The sequence below is a fragment of the Oncorhynchus tshawytscha genome, linkage group LG26, assembly GCF_018296145.1.
Source record: "Oncorhynchus tshawytscha isolate Ot180627B linkage group LG26, Otsh_v2.0, whole genome shotgun sequence".
NCBI classification, from domain to species: domain Eukaryota; kingdom Metazoa; phylum Chordata; class Actinopteri; order Salmoniformes; family Salmonidae; genus Oncorhynchus; species Oncorhynchus tshawytscha.
Genome location: NC_056454.1, coordinates 39,584,066 through 39,605,738, shown reverse-complemented (window position 1 = coordinate 39,605,738; position 21,673 = coordinate 39,584,066). Strand labels below are relative to the sequence as shown.

Sequence of the window (21,673 nt, the reverse complement as noted above, 5' to 3'; positions counted from 1 at the left end):
AACGGAGAATATTTTGACGGTTCTTTTTTTTGTCGATATTGCTGAAAGGCACCGGGCATATTGTAAGAATCCGATGCACATTCTACATTCATCTACTAGAAAATATATTGCAAAGATATTTTAAAACGTGTACACCGGCTTTCATTGCTGTTGCTTTAAGAGCTATATATATAATTGGCAGTATATTTTCTATTGGATGCATGTAGGATGTACCTCTGATATACACGGTGGGCGGGCGTTAGCACGGGAGGCGGGACTTCCAGGCAGCATGTGGGCGGTTCTGATTTGACGGAAGGAAAAGGATCAGTGACAGAAAGGAACCGTATCGCAAACGCCGGGTTGTTCTGTTGGTTTCTTGAAGATACTGGTATCTATGGCCGTTAAAGGGATGAATCTATGCAGTGTTTGCTGTCTTGCCCTTTATTTCGTTACAGCAGTGCTTGCAGGGTAAGTACTTCTATATTACCCGAACACACCGTCTCTGCAATGGTCAAACCGGTTCAAACGCGGTATCGCTAGCTGGTACACATGTTTAATTGTGATTGGTCTACGCTTCTGAAGCCCATTCTCCATGTGTAAAATAGCTAACGTTAGCTAGCTACTATTTGGAGGGGTAAATAAGCAATCTCAGCAACGTGAACAACACTGTAAATAAAGCCCTTGTTCATAGAGTAGTGAACATCAGCCTGCCAGATCCTTTGTTTCCAGTATCGTGAATCGTGTGTATCTACTCGAGGGAATGACATGGAAGAGTGGGCGAACTTGCTCAACTGGCTTTGTACTCAAAAATGGATATAAAACTGAATTACTCTGGACTGGGTGATGCCCATTTTGAATTATTTACTTCACAAAGATTCTTAGTCTGATAAACCACACGTTTGTGAACCCTACTCCACTTGTCACTATCATGAAGGGAAACTATCTAAGATCCGGTAGGTAGCTAGACACCCTCTCTTATTTTCACCTCTATCTACAGGCGAGATTTCTACAAGATCTTGGGGGTGAGCAAGTCTGCATCTGTGAGGGACATCAAGAAGGCTTACAGAAAGCTGGCTCTCCAGCTGCACCCTGACAGAAACCAAGATGACCCAACTGCTGCTGACAAATTCGCAGACCTGGGGTCAGCCTATGAGGTAGGAAGTGAACCCCTGTATCACTTATCTCTACGGTAATTGTTATTTGCATGGCACTTTCGTTTTACAATATGTGCTATCAATATCATGCCATGATGATCTTGTCTTGTGTAGCTCAGAAACTATACCCATCAACATCATTGTCAGTCTCATGAAGAGATGTAAAAGAACTGAATGGCAACTGAGTGTTGAGATGATAGTACTCTATTATGTATAATTTATTAACCTTTTATAATAGTCATTTGATCTGGGTGTGTAGTAATATTTGGCTTCAGCATGCTATCTCATTTTCGTTACGATCGATCGAGGCACCGAAACGAAAGTATTTTGTAAGAAACTGAAGCGACCTATTTGGTTGTTGTTGGAAACGACATAGTGATTTTGATTGGCCAAGAAGACCGTGTGGCTGCCTCTGATTGGCTCATACTGTGGTCAGTGTTCTCTCATGAAAGCGCGACGTGGAGCACTCGGAGCGGCTCAGTGAAACGTTCCATGATGCGCATCTCACCAGTGTCATCATGATCACTGATAACGCGTAGATTTGAAACATCATCCAATTTCATGATTGATACATATTGCATGGTTAAGCTATTTAAGTGGGTGAAATGTGATGTTAAGAATTTGTAATTAAAGTTAATTTCATGTCGCTAATGTAAAGCAACCATGATCTCTTCAGTATTTTGTGACGTAAAAAGAGTTCATCCCTGATGTTGTGCTGTTTGTAGGTGCTCTCTGATGAAGAGAAGAGAAAGCAGTATGATGCATACGGAGAGGATGGTCTGAAAGAGGGCCACCATGGTTCTCACAATGATATCTTCTCCAGGTACAGGAAGTTTACCTAATAGGTTACTATTTCAGTCCAAGTCAAGTACTGCTTGTGGCAGGAGCTTGTAATTTAACACACTTCACCCTGGTATTAAGCATTTATTACAAAGTAAAGCCCTGGTAAGCCTGGTCTCGGAGCGACTACATAGACATATACCCACAAGTATGATGAGGATATCATTGTTAAGCACTGAGATCATATACTCTGAAACCATCATGTACAGTATAGGTGCTGGTGCACATTTTGAGTGCCCAAACTGTTTACATTTAGGTGCAGGATCTACACAATACTTTTGAGATAATATTCTGTAAGAGGAACAGGAGCTCAAGCAGTAGAACATTTGAGGTGCCGGTACTCAGCTCCTGTGAGCTCCTGTCTATGTCAAGCACTGGCTACATTTCAAATAATGTCTCTTACCCCACTGTTGCCTCTTCCAGTTTCTTTGGTGACTTTGGCTTCATGTTTGGAGGAAACCGGCAAGGACAGCAGGACAGGAACATCCCCAGAGGAAATGACATTGTGCTGGACCTGGAGGTCACACTCGAAGAGGTGTACTCTGGGAACTTTGTTGAGGTACACATCAACCCTTATTGTGTTCTGTATATACTGTCCATATCCAAAATCTGTCTTGCCTACTACTTACTTAAACTACCTACTTTGCACTGTTTAGTAAAAATGTATGTAATAAGTATAAAATAACATACTAGACTCCTCCATACTGAGAATGCATAATCTAAAATGCGCAATCGTATATTCCCGTCATTCGTTAATTTTGGTACGCTGCGTAACCTTGTGTGATTTATCAGCTGTTGTCTAACGACTCTCTTCAATGGTGTGCAGTGAATTCTACTAGATATCAAGCTGAATGGAGTATGACATCCTGGCATTGAAAGCATACTGAATAATTAAAAAATACGTCACCTACTATAGAACTTTCTATTTTCAAATATCCAAAATGCTACTATTTAGAACACAAGTACGAGTATTCTGACATGGTCACTGTATACAATTTGTATGCTCCACCAGGCCTACCCTATTCCAACACACACGCCCTAATCTCATCACCTATATGTACATCTCAGGTTGTTCGTAACAAGCCTGTAGCCAAAGAGGCCCCTGGGAAACGGAAATGCAACTGCAGACAGGAAATGAGGACGACGCAACTCGGACCTGGACGCTTCCAGATGAGCCAGGAAGTAGTGTGTGATGAGTGTCCCAATATAAAGTGAGTCACTGCTTCAGGGGTGCTGCTTTGTGGTTGACTCTGTCCTGTTCCTACCCTGTCATGTGCATGTTGGGTTGGGTGCTGTAAGCAACAACAACAACAAAAAGAATGTCTGTGCAAATGGATACATTTTAAAGATGTGTTTTATACCAGTGGTTCCCAACCAGGGGTACTAGGACCCTGGGGGTACTTGGTCTATCCATAGGGGTACTTGAGAAGACTCATGAGACCATAGGCCTACTGGTAAAATGCACATGAGGGGATACTTCAGGGGTACTCCAGGTGGAACAAAATATAGTTGGTGGTACAGTAACTGAGAAAGGTTGGGAACCTCTGTTCTATACTGTCATATTGACTGTTCATCTGGTTAAGACTGTTAACACAGGAGTCAATGGGTTCTTTCTTTATGTGATGAGGATGATAATGTCTTATAATCCCAGGCTGGTGAATGAGGAGAGAACTCTGGAGGTAGAGATTGAACAGGGAGTGAGAGATGAGATGGAGTACCCTTTCATTGGGGAAGGTAAGCTACTTACTCAAACATCAGGATAATGGGCATAAAAATAAAAACAAGTGTTTACAAGTGATATCAGTGTCTAACTCACGACTACGTCTGTCTCAAGGCGAACCTCACATCGATGGAGAGCCAGGGGACCTACGCTTCCGCATCAAAGTTATGAAGTAAGAGCAGCATTTCCATGTTTCACAAATAATATAGTGGTTCTAATCAGGCTACTATTAACCTCTCTAGGAGCCATGCTTTGTTGGTATAGGACATTATGTCAACACTAATACATTTAGTGTTATGTAAAGATCAGTGGAGGCTGCTGAGGGGAGGACGGCTCATAATAATGTCTGGAAGGGAGTGAATAGAACGGTATGAAACACATGTTTGATATCCTTTACTCCATTCCATCTATTAAACTCCATTCAGGCCATTATTATGAGCCGTCCTCCCCTCCGCAGCCTCCACCGGTAAAGATTTTTGGAATGTTCCCTACTTGCACTCACCGCTGTCTATGCAACTCAAACCTTGTATCTAAACTCAGCAAAAAAAAAGAAACGTCCTCTCACTGTCAACTGCATTTATTTTCAGCAAACTTAACATGTGTAAATATTTGTATGAACATAAGATTCAACAACTGAGACATAAACTGAACAAGTTCCACAGACATGTGACTAACAGAAATGGAATAATGTGTCCCCGAACAAAGGGGGGGTCAAAATCAAAAGTAACGGTCAGTAGCTGGTGTGGCCACCAGCTGCATTAAGTACTGCAGTGCATCGCCTCCTCATGGACTGCACCAGATTTGCCTGTTTTTGCTGTGAGATGTTACCCCACTCTTCCACCAAAGTACCTGCAAGTTCCCAGACATTTCTGGGGGAATGGCCCTAGCCCTCATCCTCCGATCCAACCAGTCCCCGACGTGCTCAATGGGATTGAGATCCGGGCTCTTCGCTGGCCATGGCAGAACACTGACATTCCTGTCTTGCAGGAAATCACGTACAGAACGAGCAGTATGGCTGATGGCATTGTCATGCTGGAGGGTCATGTCAGGATGAGCCTGCAGGAAGGATACCACATGAGGGAGGAGGATGTCTTCCCTGTAACGCACAGTGTTGAGATTGCCTGCAATGACAAGAAGCTCAGTCCGATGATGCTGTGACACACCGCCCCAGACCATGACGAACCCTCCACCTCCAAATCGATCCCGCTCCAGAGTACAGGCCTCGGTGTAACGCTCATTCCTTCTACGATAAACGCAAATCCGACCATCACCCCTGGTGAGTCAACCGCGACTCGTCAGTGAAGAGCACTTTTTGCCAGTCCTGCCTGGTCCAGCGATGGTGGGTTTGTGCCCATAGGCAATGTTGTTGCCGGTGATGTCTGGTGAGGACCTGCCTTACAACAGGCCTACAAGCCCTCAGTCTAGCCTCTCTCAGCCTATTGCGTACAGTCTGAGCACCGATGGAGGGATTGTGCGTTCCTGGTGTAACCCGGGCGATTGTTGTTGCCATCCTGTACCTGTCTCGCAGGTATGATGTTCGGATGTACCAATCCTGTGCAGGTGTTGTTACACGTGGTTTGTCACTGCGAGGACGATCAGCTGTCCGTCCTGTCTCCCTCTAGTGCTGTCTTAGGCGTCTCAAAGTACGGACATTGCAATTTATTGCCCTGGCCACATCTGCAGTCCTCATGTCTCCTTGCAGCATGCCTAGGGCACGTTCACGCAGATGAGCAGGAACCCTGGGCATCTTTCTTTTGGTGTTTTTCAGAGTCAGTAGAAAGGTCTCTTTAGTGTCTTAAGTTTTCATAACTGTGACCTTAATCGCCTGCTGTCTGTAAGCTGTTAGTGTCTTAACGACCGCTCCACAGGTGCATGTTCATTAATTGTTTATGGTTCATTGAACAAGCATTGGGAAACAGTGTTTAAAACCTGTTATGGCTAGGCGTGTCTCAAGCGACCCACCTCGACAACATCCGGTGAAATTGCAGAGCGCCAAATTCAAATGACAGAAATCGTAATATTAAACTTTCATGAAAATACAAGTGTCATACATAATTTAAAAGATAAACTAATTGTTAATCCAGCCGCGTTGTCAGATTTCAAAAAGGCTTTACGGCAAAAGCAAACCATGTGATTATCTGAGGACAGCGCCCCGCATACAAAAGCATGAAAAACATTATTCAGCCAAGCAGATGCACCACGAAAGTCAGAAATAGCAATAATATAAATCCCTTACCTTTGAAGATCTTCATCTTGTTGCAATCACATAACAAATGGTCCTTTTGTTCGATAAAGTCCTTCTTTATAACCCCAAAAAGTTTATTTGGCGCGCTTCATTCAATCATCCACCGGTTTCCCCTCGTTCAAAATACTAACAGAATTAATCCCAAATTTGACCAATAAACTTGGTCCAAACATGTCAAACAACTTTCCTAATCAATCCTCAGGTACCCTAATATGTAAATAAACAAACTTTAAGACAGAAAATAGTATATTCAATTCCGGAGATAAATAACCAAGTGCGTCACAATCATTTTCTAAGCAAGCAGATTCATCACGAAAGTCAGAAATAGCTATAAAATAAATTGCTTATCTTTGAAGATCTTTATCCTTTTGCAATCCCCAAATGTCCCAGCTACACAATGAATGGCCTTTTTGTTCGATAAAGTCCTTTATATCCCAAAAATGTCTGTTTTATTTGGTGCGTCTGATTCAGAAATACACCTGTTCCAACTCGCCCAACATGCCTACAAAGGAATGTAAAAAGTAACCTGTAAACTTGGTCCAAACATTTCAAACAACGTTTGTTATCCAACCTTCGGTATCCTAATATGTAAATAATCAATCAAATTTCCAATACCGGAGAAAAACATCAAGGAGCGCGCAGTCAATCACGCGCACCAAAATAGTAGAATCCTTCTGAGTGACACTTAGAAAGAATACGACTACTTCTTCACTTAAAAAAAACATTAGAAATTGTTCAAAGACTGTTGACATCTAGTGGAAGCCATAGGAACTGCAATCTGGGTCCTAAAAATGTGGGTTTCCCATAGAAAAGAATTGGAATATCCAATGACCTCAATTTTTCCCTGGGTGGATTGTCCTCGGGGTTTTGCCTGCCAAATCAGTCTTTTATACTCAGACATTATTTTAACAGTTTTACTTTAGTGTTTTCAGTTTTACTTTAGTGTTTTCTATCCAATACTACCATGCATATGCATATCCTAGCTTCTGAGCCTGAGTAACAGGCAGTTTACTTTGGGCACCTCAGTCATCCAAACTTCCAAATACTGCCCCCTATCTTAAACCCTTTACAATGAAGATCTGTGATGTTATTTGGATTTTTACGAATTATCTTTGAAAGACAGGGTCTTTGCAAAGGGATGTTTCTTTTTTTGCGAAGTTTATATGCTTGCTGTATGCAAATACGTTCTCACTCTGTTAGGGAGCCTGTCTCTCTCTATTATATAAGATGTAGGTTGTCAGTTGTGGAAGCTGTTTTGTGGTGTTTATGTGACTCAACCCTTCTGTCCACTACAGGCTTTATTCTTTCCCTCTCCCTGTTAGCGAACTTGATACACCGGTGTCTATTTAAGTGATAATGCCAGAGAAGCCGGTGTTTAGAGGATACAGTTGAAGTCAGAAGTTTCATACATCTTAGCCAAGTACATTTAAACTCAGTTTTTCACAATTCCTGACATTTAATCCTAGTAAAACTTCCCTGTCTTAGGTCCGTTAGGATCACCACTTTATTTTAAGAATCAGAAATGTCAGAATAATAGTTGAGAGAATGATTTATTTCAGCTTGTATTTCTTTCATCACATTCCCAGTTGGTCAGAAGTTTACATACTCAATTAGTATTTGGTAGCATTGCCTTTAAATAGTTTAACTTGGGTCAAATGTTTCGGGTGGCCTTCCACAAGCTTTACACAATAATTTGTGTGAATTTTGGCCCATTCCTCCTGACAGAGCTGGTGTAACTGAGTCAGGTTTGTAGGCTTCCTTGCTCGCACATGCTTTTTCAGTTCTGCCCACAAATTGTCAATAGGATTGAGGTCAGTGCTTTGTGATGGCCCCTCCAATACCCTGAATTTGTTGTCCTTAAGCCACTTTGCCACAACTTTGGAAGTATGCTTGGGGTCATTGTCCATTTGGAAGACCCATTTGCGACCAAGCTTTAACTTCCTGACTGATGTCTTGAGATATTGCTTCAATATATCCACATCATTTTCCGTCCTCATGATGCCATCTATTCTCTGAAGTGCACCAGTCCCTCCTGCAGCAAAGCACCCCCACAACATGATGCTGCCAACACTGTGCTTCATGGTTGGGATGGTGTTCTTCGGCTTGCAAGCCTCCCCCTTTTTCCTCCAAACATAACGATGTTCATTATGGCCAAACAGTTCTATTTTTGTTTCATCAGACCAGAGGACATTTCTCCAAAAAGTACGATCTTTGTCCCCATGTGCAGTTGCAAACCATAGTCTGGCTTTTTTTATGGTGTTTTTTTTCCCTTGCTGAGCGGCCTTTCAGGTTATGTCGATATAGGACTTGTTTTACTGTGAATACAGATACTTTTGTACCTGTGTCCTCCAGCATCTTCACATGGTCCTTTGCTGTTGTTTTGGGATTGATTTGCACTTTTCGCACCAAAGTACTTTCATCTCTAGGAGACAGAACGCGTCTCCTTCCTGAGCGATATGACGGCTGCGTGATCCCATGGTGTTTATACTTGCTTACTATTGTTTATACAGATAAATGTGGTACCTTCAGGTGTTTGGAAATTGCTCCCAAGGTTGAACCAGACTTGTGGAGGTCTACAATTGTTTTTCTGGGGTCTTGGATGATTTCTGTTGATTTTTTTTCCCCCATGATGTCAAGCAAAGAAGCACTGAGTTTGAAGGTAGGCCTTGAAATACATCCACAGGTACACCTTCAATTGACTCAAATGATGTCAAATAGCTTATCAGAAGCTTCTAAATTTTGTAAGCTGTTTAAAGGCACAGTCAATTTAGTGTATGTAAACTTCTGACCCACTGGAATTGTGATACAGTGAAATAATCTGTCTGTAAACAATTGTTGGAAAAATGAATTTGCATGCACAAAGTAGATGTCTTAACCAACTTGCCAAAACTATAGTTTGTTAACAAGGAATTTGTGGAGTGGTTGAATAACGAGTTTAAATGACTCCAACCTAAGTGTATGTAAACTTCCGACTTCAACTGTATATTTGGCATGGGTGTTGTTCGTCGAGGGCCAGCAAACCGTGCCAATATATCCTCAACACCGGCTTCGATGGCATTATCACTTTTATACAACAGGTTACCAACATATTAAAATATTGATTGACATATTTTAATTGAAAGCATTATTTTGATGCATTTTTTTTTTCATACTATTTAATCCTTCCACAAGATATTGTCCCGAAACAAATCTAGGGTTGCTACTCAAACCGGATGGTCGTTCGTTCTATTGGTTCGGTTGCCAGAGACGCGACCCAGTCGTTCAGTCTTTTTGTTCTGTATCTATGGACGTGACCCAGTCGTTCAGTCTTTTTGTTCTGTATCTATGGATGCGACCCAGTCGTTCAGTCTTTTTGTTCTGTATCTATGGACGTGACCCAGTCGTTCAGTCTTTTTGTTCTGTATCTATGGACGCGACCCAGTCGTTCAGTCTTTTTGTTCTGTATCTATGGATGCGACCCAGTCGTTCAGTCTTTTTGTTCTGTATCTATGGATGCGACCCAGTCGTTCAGTCTTTTTGTTCTGTATCTATGGACGTGACCCAGTCGTTCAGTCTTTTTGTTCTGTATCTATGGACGTGACCCAGTCGTTCAGTCTTTTTGTTCTGTATCTATGGATGCGACAGTCGTTCGTTCTAAATGTTCCATTACCATACTGGCTGGCAACATTCTTATCCCTTGCTTGCTGGCTAGCCAACTACGGCTAACATATTCCCGTCAAACAGTGCAGAAAGAATAACAAAAGGAGCTTCATTTGTTTGAGCTGTTTTCTCGTGACATTTATTTGGGTACATCCATAACAATTAGCTAATGAGGCACGATTTGACCTGGCATAGAAAATGTGCTCTATCGTCAGGGCACTGTTGTTCAGAGGATCTATCCAACAACACAGCTAACACAATCACCACAAACTGAAGCTGGAAAGACTGCAAACTAGCTGAACTTCATTTCATTTGAACTTTTTTCAATTGACCTTTCTTTGTATATCCATGAATCAGCTAGCATCATTTTTTACCATTTAGACTGGCTGAGAAACGCTGCCTGCCTCCCTCTCTCGTCCCGACTGCCGACCCCTACACGTTCATTACTATGGGACAGTTGGAGATCTGAATACTGAAACAATGTTGCAAATGTCGGAGGGACAGACCTTAACATGGAACCCAAACCGGCTGCGCGCGTGCGCCATCGTGCATACATGTATTTTTTTGTCCCCCCACATCAAACGCGATCACGACACGCAGGTTAAAATATCAAAACAAACTCTGAACCAATTATATTAATTTGGGGACAGGTCGAAAAGCATTAAACATTTATGGCAATTTAGCTAGTTAGCTTGCACTTGCTAGCTAATTTGTCCTATTTAGCTAGTTTGCTGTTTCTAGCTAACTTGTCCTGGGATATAAACAAGAGTTATTTGACCTGAAATGCACAAGGTCCTCTACTCCAACAATTAATCCACACATAATCCTTTCCAGGCTTTTTCTTCTCTTGACTTTATATTGCGATTGGCAACTTTCATAAATTACTTGCATTACCGCCACCAATATTTCTTTCTGCTCTAATTATGTTATTAACCAGTTTATAATAGCAGTAAGGCACTTCGGGGAGTTTGTGATATATAGCCAATATACCACGGCTAAGGGCTGTATCCAGGCACTCTGTGTTGCGTTGTGTTTAAGAATAGCCCTTAGCGTGGTATATTGGCCATATACCACCCCCCGGGCCTTTTATTGGTTAACTAACATCTTGTCAATTGTGGAAGCTGTTTTGTTGAAGCGTGATTTAGTAATGTATGTGTACTGACAGACATCCGGTGTTTGAGCGGCGAGGAGATGACCTGTACACTAACGTCACCATCTCCCTGGTGGAGGCTCTGGTTGGCTTTGAGATGGACATCACACACCTGGACGGCCATAAGGTAACTATGGACGAGTGAAGCTAAGAAATACATGCATACACTTTTACTGCCATGTACTGAAATGTTTTGGGGAGGGGAGCTTGGGGAGCTTGTCTTGAGCCATCATTGCCCCATTCTCAAAAAGCACACAAAAAGACTGGTTGAAAAGCAAAAAATATGCATTTTTGTTCTGTCTAGAAAAGAAAGTATTTATTCATAATAATAAAGTGTATTCTTAAAGGTATTCTAAGGAATCAGTGACACACTTTGACTGCTCCTCTGACTACAGGTCCACATTGTGAGGGACAAGATCACTAAGCCTGGTGCTCGGGTGTGGAAGAAAGGAGAAGGCCTGCCCAACTTCGACAACAACAACATCCGTGGCTCTCTCATTGTCTCCTTCGACGTCGAGTTCCCAGAGACACAGCTGAATGACAATCAGAAAGAGGGTAAGGAGGAGGCCGATAAAGATGGGTGGGGGGATGTGACTTGTAATGTATTTTCGTATGAGTTCGAGTTAATGTTGCCAGGAGAAAGTAGACTGCATGTTATATATCAGAGCTGTTACATACGAGGTATGGGTAATGTTGATGCATATTAAGACTCAGAGGCAACAGTAGAACAGTCCCCCCACCCCCCAAAACTGTAAGCGACACATGTACATCTCAATAAATCGTCTTCGTATTGCTGACTTTACACCACTGACAGGGAGACAATAACGGAACACATTAACTTCTCAGATATGAAAGATTATGAAAAAATGTAATTATGATCATAATGGATAGTCATTTACAATTGGGGCTTCCTTTTGTTCCAGGAGTGAGGGCGATTCTGAAGCAGGCATCGGTACAGAAGGTTTACAACGGACTACAGGGATACTGACACACCAACAGACAGAATCTGGACTGAGTTCTGTGCTACAAAACACACAAAGGAACAAGCACAGGGGTGTATTTATTTTCAGATTGTTCTCAGGATGGGTTGACTTGATTTGTTTTATTTTTTAATCTACATTCTGAAGGTGACTTGACATTGTCTATTTTCTTTTAAAGATGTCCTTGTTATATTTCACATTGACAGGGTGAATCTACACCCTATTTATACTTTTAATTTTCTTGCCCTCGTCCCAATTTTTTACGACCACCATTTCTTTGTCACTCATTTTACTTTGTCTTTTTTATTCACCTTCAATTTCAACTACTGTCATCCAATGTGAACCACTATCACAGACATGTTTGATTATCAAAGCCCACTATCTGATGTTAAACCTTTATCACACCTGACGGGGCACTAAAAGAGGAGCTGGACTGAGGCAAAGGACTCTGAAATCAAAGGACCATCTCATGGACCTCAGCAAGACTGGAATACTATTCGCCTCCCTGTTGTTCTGATAACTTTTACAGATGTAATACTGTACTAGGGTATTTCATCTTGAGTGATTTTGACTCCTCTGACACCTTAAACAATTCTGTCATTTATAGGTTTTCGGTCATATATGTTTCCAGTAAAATCTCAAAACGCTTTGTAAATAGGAAAGAAACTACATATTGTTATTTTTGTTGTTGCTTTTGTTGAGTTGGATCGTATCTTTAGATGTCTTCTTTGGGGGCAATGTCTTGAGTGTTCTGTCTGTTGAAAGAGAGGCCACAGAGAATGGACCTGTTGAGCTGCCTTGCATAACCTCGTCATCAGGGTAGGATTTTACCATGGAGAGACACTCTGGCTCCACCCACCACCATCCACACCTCTTGTGGCTTCCTTTCAGCCTGTTCTGTGTCCCAAATGACACCCTATTGACACCCTAATGACACCCCACCTGTATATTACACTACTTCCGACCGGTCCCCATGGGGCTCTGACCAGGGCCCCATGGGGCTCTGTTCAAAAGTAGGACACTAGATAGGGAATAAGGTTTCATGTCAGACACAGACCTAGGTTCTCTGGACTACTCTTCCTGGTGGAATGAGGCTACTGTTTTCCAGAGTGCTACAGTACAGGAGGGAGAAGTGTACTTTCAGCTGAGAGTTCAATTAAAAGTTTATATAAATAATGACTCAAGGATTATTTTAGTGTGTCAATTTAAGGATGTGAGCTATGTCTCCAGTATGTCTATCAGTCACTATGTACATGGCGACCACAGGAGGTTGGTGGCACCTTAATTGCGGAGAACAGGCTGGTGGTAATGCCTGGAGAGGACTGGTATCAAACACAAGGGTTCCAGGTGTTAGATGCCATTCCATTTGCGCCGTTTCAGACATTATGTGCCATCCTCCCCTTAGAAGCCTGCTGTGGTAAAGACAAGCGAGCCAATATATTGCCAGGGGAGGGCCCGGCATGTCGCCAGGGGAGGGCCCGGCATGTCGCCAGGAGAGGGCCCGGCATGTCGCCAGGAGAGGGCCCGGCATGTCGCCAGGAGAGGGCCCGGCATGTCGCCAGGAGAGGGCCCGGCATGTTGCCAGTAAAGGGCCCAATTGGCAGCATGTAGCCAAGTGGTTAGAGCGTTGTGCCAGTAACCGAAAGGTTGCTGGATGGAATCCCCGAGCTGACAAGGTAAAAATCTGTTGTTCTCTCTGAGCAAGGCAGTTAACCCACTATTTCCTGGGAGCCGAACACGTTGGTGTCGAGTATGGCAGCCACCCTGCACCTCTCTGAATCAGAGGGTTTGGGTTAAATGCGGAAGACACATTTCAGTTGAATATATTCAGTTGTACAACTGACTAGGTATCGCCCTTTCCAATATGTTACCAGTAGAGGGCGGTAAGTGTGCAGTGAATGTAAAGCAGCCAAGGATGCCTGCTGCTACCACTCCTTGAGGAATCATTGGTCCACTATATCCAGGCCTCAGGACCTCCCATAGCTCTTGGTTATATAATTGCATTCACATGATTGTTATGGCTTTATAGATTGATTGTTCGTGATCTATGAATTTTGTTGATGGGCAGGTCCTTATCTCCCGCATTTGTTCTGGTTGTACTGCTGTAATTGGCTGACTTTATTGGTCAGATTATAGGAATGTGGTGTCTCTAATCATGTGCTTGAATGAGAGGATCAGGCAGTGTGTGTGCGAGAGTCTATGTATCGTACTGTGTGTGTGTGTGTGTATATGTGGTCCGTAGGACGCTGTTAACCTCTTGTACCCACACCTCCACTCTATCTGACCTCTTTGTGACCCAGCTGGTTCAACTTATTCTGTAACACTGTCTGTCACCGACTGAGGATTACGTCCCAAATGGTACCCTATTCCCTATATAGTGCACTACTATAGACCAGGGCCTATAGTGCTCTTCCCTATATAGTGCACTACTTTTGACCAGGGCCCATAGTGCTCTGGTCAAAATGTATGCCCTAAATATAAGGAACAGAGTGCCTTTTGGGATGCAGAGTCAATCTCAACTTTGTCCCCAGATGATCTACCCATCCCTCCTCCTCCACCCCTCTACCTCGCGTGTGGGAGGGACAGTGGCCGGAAGGTTGTCTGGGAGTTTGTCTGGTTGGGTGCAGCAGGGGATGTCCACATGACTCAGTTCAGTATGGGGATTTTATAGTGTGGTGACGAGCGCATCTGCCCACCAGCATGCATGTGTTTGTGTGTGCTGCATGTGTGTGTATTTGTCTGCATTTGTGTGTGTGTGTGTGAGAATACATGGGAGGTCTTCCTTTGTCTGGGAGGTGCTTTCCCAAAACTGATTACCCAATACATCTCTAATATCTGACAGTAAATCAGGTTTATTATGCAGATATTGCATTTATTTATTTTCTCCCATCTTACAATGATGGCTTTGTGTCCAAACTGCACACAACTGTGTAAATCTGTGTGCAGTCTGTGTGTATGATGAGCCCCCACAGAGATAGCCCTGTGGTATTGGGAATCTCCTCCACAGCCAACCACACACATCCTTTAGTCATTATCAATCTGGATGAGACCCAACAAGTAGGGTTGGTTGGTGATTAGGGTGTATAAAGACTCTGTTTAACCTCTAATTAGCACAACATACAGCGCTCTCTATGTCATGCTGCATAGCCGTCTATTTTAGATATGGCTCTGGCTGCATAGGGAGATTCCCAACCGAGTCCATGTATCTTCACCTATAGTTACTGGCAGTGATAAATCACAGATGCTTTCAGACCTCAAATGTAGTCTATTGGTGAGACGAGTATAAGTCCCGCAAAGTTTTATAGATCCAGCTGCATAAATAGGCCTGCAATCCAAATGAATGAGAAAGATTGCCACTGTCTACTTTAATAATTGTAGATGGTAACTATCTTTCTCATTCATTTAGGAATGGTCCTTGCTTTTGTTGGGTTGGCGCCCCCCTTGGGTTGTGCCGTGGCGGAGATCTTTGTGGGATATACTCAGCCTTGTCTCAGGGTGGTAAATTGGTGGTTGAAGATATCCCTCTAGTGGTGTGGGGGCTGTGCTTTGACAAAGTGGGTGGGGTTATATCCTTCCTGTTTGGCCCTGTCCGGGGTGTCCTCGGATGGGGCCACAGTGTCTCCTGACCCCTCATGTCTCAGCCTCCTGTCCTATTCGGTATCCTGTGTGAATTTAAGTGTGCCCTCTCTAATTCTCTCTTTCTCTCTTTCTTTCTCTCTCTCAGAGGACCTGAGCCCTTGGACCATGCCTCGGGACTACCTGACATGATGACTCCTTGCTGTCCCAAGTCCACCTGGCCGTGCTGCTGCTCCAGTTTCAACTGTTCTGCCTTATTATTATACGACCATGCTGGTCATTTATGAACATTTTAACATCTTGGCCATGTTCTGTTATAATCTCCACCCGGCACAGCCAGAAGAGGACTGGCCACCCCACATAGCCTGGTTCCTCTCTAGGTTTCTTCCTTGGTTTTGGCCTTTCTAGGGAGTTTTTCCCAGCCACCGTGCTTCTACACCTGCATTGCTTGCTGTTTGGGGTTTTTAGGCTGGGTTTCTGTACAGCACTTTGAGATATCAGCTGATGTATGAAGGGCTATATAAATACATTTGATTTGATTTGATTCCATGATCCTTGGGACGTCTCCTATCCCATTGAAGTTTAAATGTAAAATGGTTAAGGTTAGGTAAGTGTGATGGTTAAAGTCAGGGTTTAGTGTAAGTTCATCCCAAGTATCCTAGAAAGTATCATTTAGGGAATCTGGATTGACAAACTTTGATTCTGAAATGATGAACTACCCCTCTAAGGCACAATAAGGCAGCATTGCCTGTATGATGGGCTGACATTGCCTGTATGATGGGCTGAAAGACCTCCCCTGCAGCCCCTCAGGGGACCTCAGTCAGTCCAAGAACACTTCAGAGCTTTGTGGGACCCGGCTGTGAGTAGAGCGTAGGTGCACTTGACCCAGAACAATGACACTCTTTAAGTGGACCACGTGATGTGATGTCTAATTGTACAATCTGCCAGCCAGGGAAGGGAAGAGGCTGAGGGAGGGAGAGAGAGAGCGAGAGAGAAAGAGGAGGGAGAGGAGAGAGAAAGAGGAGGGAGAGGAGAGAGAAAGAGGAGGGAGAGGAGAGAGAAAGAGGGAGAGGAGAGAGAGAGAGAGGGGAGAGAGAGAGAGGAGAGAGAGAGATGGCGCCAGCAGCCATGTTGACCTGTACTGACTGCTCAGTGTGCTCAGCGGATGGAGCCTGACCCTGTGTGAGCCAAACGTTCGGGGGGTGTGAATGAGAGTTCAGAGTGTGTGGAGGAGAGAGTGCATGTGGCGGGGGTTCAGGGAGTGTGTGTGCGTGTGTGAGTGTGTGTGGGGGGTTCAGAGTGTGTGTGTGGGGGGGTCAGAGTGTGTGTGTGTGTGGGGGGATTCAGAGAGTGTGCATGAGAGTGTGTGTAGGGGGTTTAGAGTGTGTATGAGAGAGTGTGTGTGTGTGTGTGTGGGGGTTTCAGAGTGTGTGTGTGTGGGGGGGAGTGATGTGAGTGTGGGGATGGTGGGTCAGAGTCTGTGTGGGGGGTTCAGAGTGTGTGTGAGTGTGTGTGGGGGGGTTCAGAGTGTGTGGGGGGTCAGAGTGTGTGTGAGTGTGTGTGAGGGGGTTCAGAGTGTGTGTGTGTGGGGGTGATCAGAGTGCGTGAGTGTGGGGGTGGTGGGTCAGAGTGTGTGTGAGTGTGTGTGGGGGGGGTCAGAGTGTGTGTGAGTGTGTGTGGGGGTTCAGAATGTGTGCGTGGGGGGGGTCAGAGTGTGTGTGTGTGTGAGTGGGGGGTATTCAGAGTGAGTGTGTGTGTGTGGGGGGTTCAGAGTGTGTGTGTGTGTGTGGGGGGTTCAGAGTGTGAGTGTGTGTGTGGGGGGTTCAGAGTGTGTGTGTGGGGGGTTCAGAGTGTGTGTGTGTGTGTGGGGGGTTCAGAGTGTGTGTGTGTGTGTGGGGGGTTCAGAGTGTGTGTGTGTGTGGGGGGTTCAGAGTGTGCGTGTGTGGGGGGTTCAGAGTGTGAGTGTGTGTGGGGGGTTCAGAGTGTGTGTGTGTGTGTGGGGGGTTCAGAGTGTGTGTGTGTGTGGGGGGGTTCAGAGTGTGAGTGTGTGTGTGGGGGGTTCAGAGTGTGAGTGTGTGTGTGGGGGGGTTCAGAGTGTGAGTGTGTGTGTGGGGGGGTTCAGAGTGTGTGTGTGTGGGGGGGTTCAGAGTGTGTGTGTGTGTGGGGGGTTCAGGGGTGTGTGTTTCAGAGTGTGTGTGTGTGTGGGGGGGGTTCAGAGTGTGTGTGTGTGTGTGGGGGGGTTCAGAGTGTGTGTGTGTGTGTGTGGGGGGGTTCAGAGTGTGTGTGTGTGTGTGGGGGTTCAGAGTGTGACTGTGTGTGTGGGGGGTTCAGAGTGTGTGTGTGGGGGGGTTCAGAGTGTGTGTGTGGGGGGGTTCAGAGTGAGTGTGTGTGTGTGTGGTTCAGAGTGTGACTGTGTGTGTGGGGGTTCAGAGTGTGTGTGTGTGTGGGGGGGGTTCAGAGTGTGAGTGTGTGTGTGGGGGGTTCAGAGTGTGTGTGTGTGGGGGGTTCAGAGTGTGTGTGTGTGAGTGTGGTGTGGGGGGGTTCAGAGTGTGTGTGTGTGGGGGGGTTCAGAGTGTGTGTGTGTGTGTGGGGGGTTCAGAGTGTGAGTGTGTGTGTGGGGGGGGTTCAGAGCACGGGGATAAGACCTCAGTATGGTAGCACTGCTAGTAGTAGTAACCCAAAACAGTAATGATGCACTGAAAGTCTCTTTTAATGTAGAATGGAGAATGTTTTTTAATGCTTAAATTGTTTTTCAATAATTTGAACACTCTGGAAAAGATTTACTAGAGTCTGTCTTTTTCAAAAATAATGTGAGTGTGCTTTACACACAGCCTTGATCTTTTCTTTAATTAAAAAACACGTCCAAACTTTAGACTGATGCAAACGTTCAGAATGTCCCGCTTTCTGTGTTACTAAAATTTAATCAATTGTCACAGGGAATATTTATTAGATAGTATGCCTGAAAACCCACGGAGCAGGGACGATCTGTTTCATCCCTGTGTGGTTATCAATGCAGCACCAACATGTGTCTCAGAAGGGAGGAACGAGCAAGAGAAAAAAGAGCACCCCGAAAAAGAAATGGTAACGGACAAAGCCTACAATTTGTGGCTGAGCATAAAGCAAACAATAGGCAGCGTTTGTGAGGGAGGATGCACGTCAGCAGTGTCCTCTGCTCTTCTCGCTGTAGCTTAGTTTGAACACGGCTGGGGACGGCCATAGCATCACTGTGCATGTCATGTTGCTGTAGAAAAGCCAGTCACCTCGAAGGGAAAAGCCTCAGCTATTCAACAGTGAATAGTGGGGTTGTAGGCAGGAAGAAGGGCTGTTTTTCTAAATGCTCCTGGGCTAAACATAGTCAGCTGTCATTATGTCTGTCTATTCTTCCTATTCCCCTCAAACATGCATTTATTTATGTCCCAATTCTGTCGTCTAATGACCCATTTTGTGGCTGAAGAGACTTGCTGAGCCTCCCAGTCGCCCCATGGGAAAGGGTAGTGACTCGAGGCAGCGGAGGGGAGGCAGTCTCTCTTGAGCCTGTAGAGGACCGTGGTATAAACCACCTATCAGGATGAAAGAGCATGGACAGTGTTTCAAATCAACGTCAAGCCATGCCTTCCAGCTTGCAGGCCTGTGGTGTGTACACATGTTCCTTTATCAGGCATAATCGCTCATTAAATGATCAAACTCAATGAATTTAACTGTACAGTTGTGCACTCAGCCAATACATAGAGAATTTTTTCCTTCTTCCCTATACTTTTACCAATAAATGTCAAGGGTTTATATGCTTGTAGAGTCACAATCCCTGCAGGACATTTCTAAACCTCAGACTGTCAGGACCGGGTCTAGGGTCCAGGGTCCAGGGCCATTTGAATGGGGCCATTTTATAAATATATTTTTATGTATACATATACAGTGCATTCAGAAAGTATTCAGACCTCTTGACTTTTTCCACATTTTGTTACATTACAGCCTAATTCTAAAAAGGATTAAATCATTTTTCCCCCTCATCAATCTACAAACAATACACAACAAAATGGAAATATCACATTCATAAGTATTCAGACCCTTTGGCAGCGATTATAGCTTTAGGTATGACTCTTCTATGTAGATCCTTTCAGGTTGGATGGGGAGTGTCACTACACAGCTGTTTTCAGGTTTCTCCAGAGATGTTAGATCGGGTTCAAGTCCGGGCTCTGGCTGGGCAACTCAAGGACATTCGGAGACTTGTCCGGAAGCCACTCCTACGTTGTCTTGGCTGTGTGCTTAGGGTCGTTGTCCTGTCCTGTTGTTGTCTTGGCTGTGTGCTTAGGGTCGTTGTCCTTCGCCCCAGTCTGAAGTCCTGAGCGCTCTGGAGCAGGTTTTCATCAAGGATATCAAATCAAATCAAATGTATTTATATAGCCTTTCGTACATCAGCTGATATCTCAAAGTGCTGTACAGAAACCCAGCCTAAAACCCCAGGACACCCCCAGACAGTGCCAAACAGGAAGGATATAACCCCACCCACTTTGCCAAAGCACAGCCCCCACACCACTAGAGGGATATCTTCAACCACCAACTTACCATCCTGAGACAAGGCTGAGTATAGCCCACAAAGATCCCCGCCATGGCACAACCCAAGGGGGGGTGCCAACCCAGACAGGATGACCACATCAGTGAATCAACCCACTCAGGTGACACACCCCTTCCAGGGACGGCATGAGAGAGCCCCAGTAAGCCAGTGACTCAGCCCATGTAATAGGGTTAGAGGCAGAGAATCCCAGTGGGAATAGGGGAACCGGCCAGGCAGAGACAGCAAGGGCGGTTCGTTGCTCCAGAGCCTTTCCGTTCACCTTCCCACTCCTGGGCCAGACTACACTCAATCATATGACCCACTGAAGAGATAAGTCTTCAGTAAGGACTTAAAGGTTGAGACCGAGTTTGCGTCTCTGACATGGGTAGGCAGACCGTTCCATAAAAATGGAGCTCTATAGGAGAAAGCCTTGCCTCCAGCTGTTTGCTTAGAAATTCTAGGGACAATTAGGAGGCCTGCGTCTTGTGACCGTAGCGTACGTGTAGGTATGTATGGCAGGACCAAATCAGAGAGATAGGTAGGAGCAAGCCCATGTAATGCTTTGTAGGTTAGCAGTAAAACCTTGAAATCAGCCCTTGCTTTGACAGGAAGCCAGTGTAGAGAGGCTAGCACTGGAGTAATATGATCAAATATTTTGGTTCTAGTCAGGATTCTAGCAGCCGTATTTAGCACTAACTGAAGTTTATTTAGTGCTTTATCCAGGTAGCCGGAAAGTAGAGCATTGCAGTAGTCTAGTAACCTAGAAGTGACAAAAGCATGGATTAATTTTTCTGCATCATTTTTGGACAGAAAGTTTCTGATTTTTGCAATGTTACGTAGATGGAAAAAAGCTGTCCTTGAAATGGTCTTGATATGTTCTTCAAAAGAGAGATCAGGGTCCAGAGTAACACCGAGGTCCTTCACAGATATCTCTGTACTTTGCTCCAGGGGCGGACTGAAACAATCATTCAGGCCGGGAATTTGACTCCATCCCAGGCCACCCTGTTCATGCAAACCACAAGGCCGCTAATTTACAGAACTGGTTATACATTTGGCCACTATGTTAGTCTGGGAAGAATGTTATCCACATTACAAAATACAAACATTTGGGACTGACCAACAAGTAGCCTATCTGAACACTGAGTTCTCAAGGTATGCTATGGGAGCACCCTCAAACACTCTCTAGGAATACACCAATCATAGCACATACAAATGTACAAGGCTAGACACACAAAACTATTAGCATACACTTCTAAAAAGAGAATGAGATATACAGAGTTAGCTCAAATGTTCAAATTATTATCTTTAATTTCAAGCATCCAGCATATCAAAAGTATCAAGCATCTTCACGCACACACATTCACTGAACTTGAACATAAGCTACAACAATGTTAGTAAGTTTAATACCAAAGTCAAAAAAGCACTCTGCTACAAAAAAAATGTAGATTACAATGTTCACTCACTGGTGTCCATAAAGCAAACAGCACAAAAATAAACACATCTAAACACTGAGTCAATGAAATTGAACTTTGGCTACATAACTGCAAGTATAATATGAAAGTCCAGAAAACATGCCTCTGTACAAAATCTTTAACTCACAGCAAATGTTCTTTCATCCTTGTCAGCCTGTTAAGGAAGAGACATAACATAGCTTCTTCAGATTAACCCGGAAGTAATTACCACTAGTAAACCAGTAACTCACCGCTCTCTGCCATCTTGTCAATGATGTCATCTTTGTCAAGTCCCATAAGAATCTCCTTCTCTGTTTCCATCAAAAGGAACTCTTCTAGGTTCTCTTGAGTGAGGAAGGTTCTTAGGCGGTTCTTCACGAATTTCAG

At 44.3% G+C, this 21,673-nt stretch overlaps 1 protein-coding gene across 1 annotated transcript; it reads left to right on the top strand.

Annotated features, from left to right (window-relative positions):
* The first annotated feature begins 218 nt into the window (after window positions 1-218).
* Window positions 219-12,886, top strand: LOC112247590 (dnaJ homolog subfamily B member 11). Its single transcript, XM_024416398.2, has 10 exons — window positions 219-447; window positions 977-1,133; window positions 1,859-1,956; window positions 2,397-2,532; window positions 3,042-3,184; window positions 3,625-3,707; window positions 3,808-3,865; window positions 10,743-10,854; window positions 11,123-11,282; window positions 11,651-12,886. Exons 1-10 carry the CDS (start codon window positions 374-376, stop codon window positions 11,713-11,715), a joined length of 1,086 nt encoding a protein of 361 aa, XP_024272166.1. The 5' UTR covers window positions 219-373; the 3' UTR covers window positions 11,716-12,886.
* The last annotated feature ends 8,787 nt before the right edge of the window (window positions 12,887-21,673 follow it).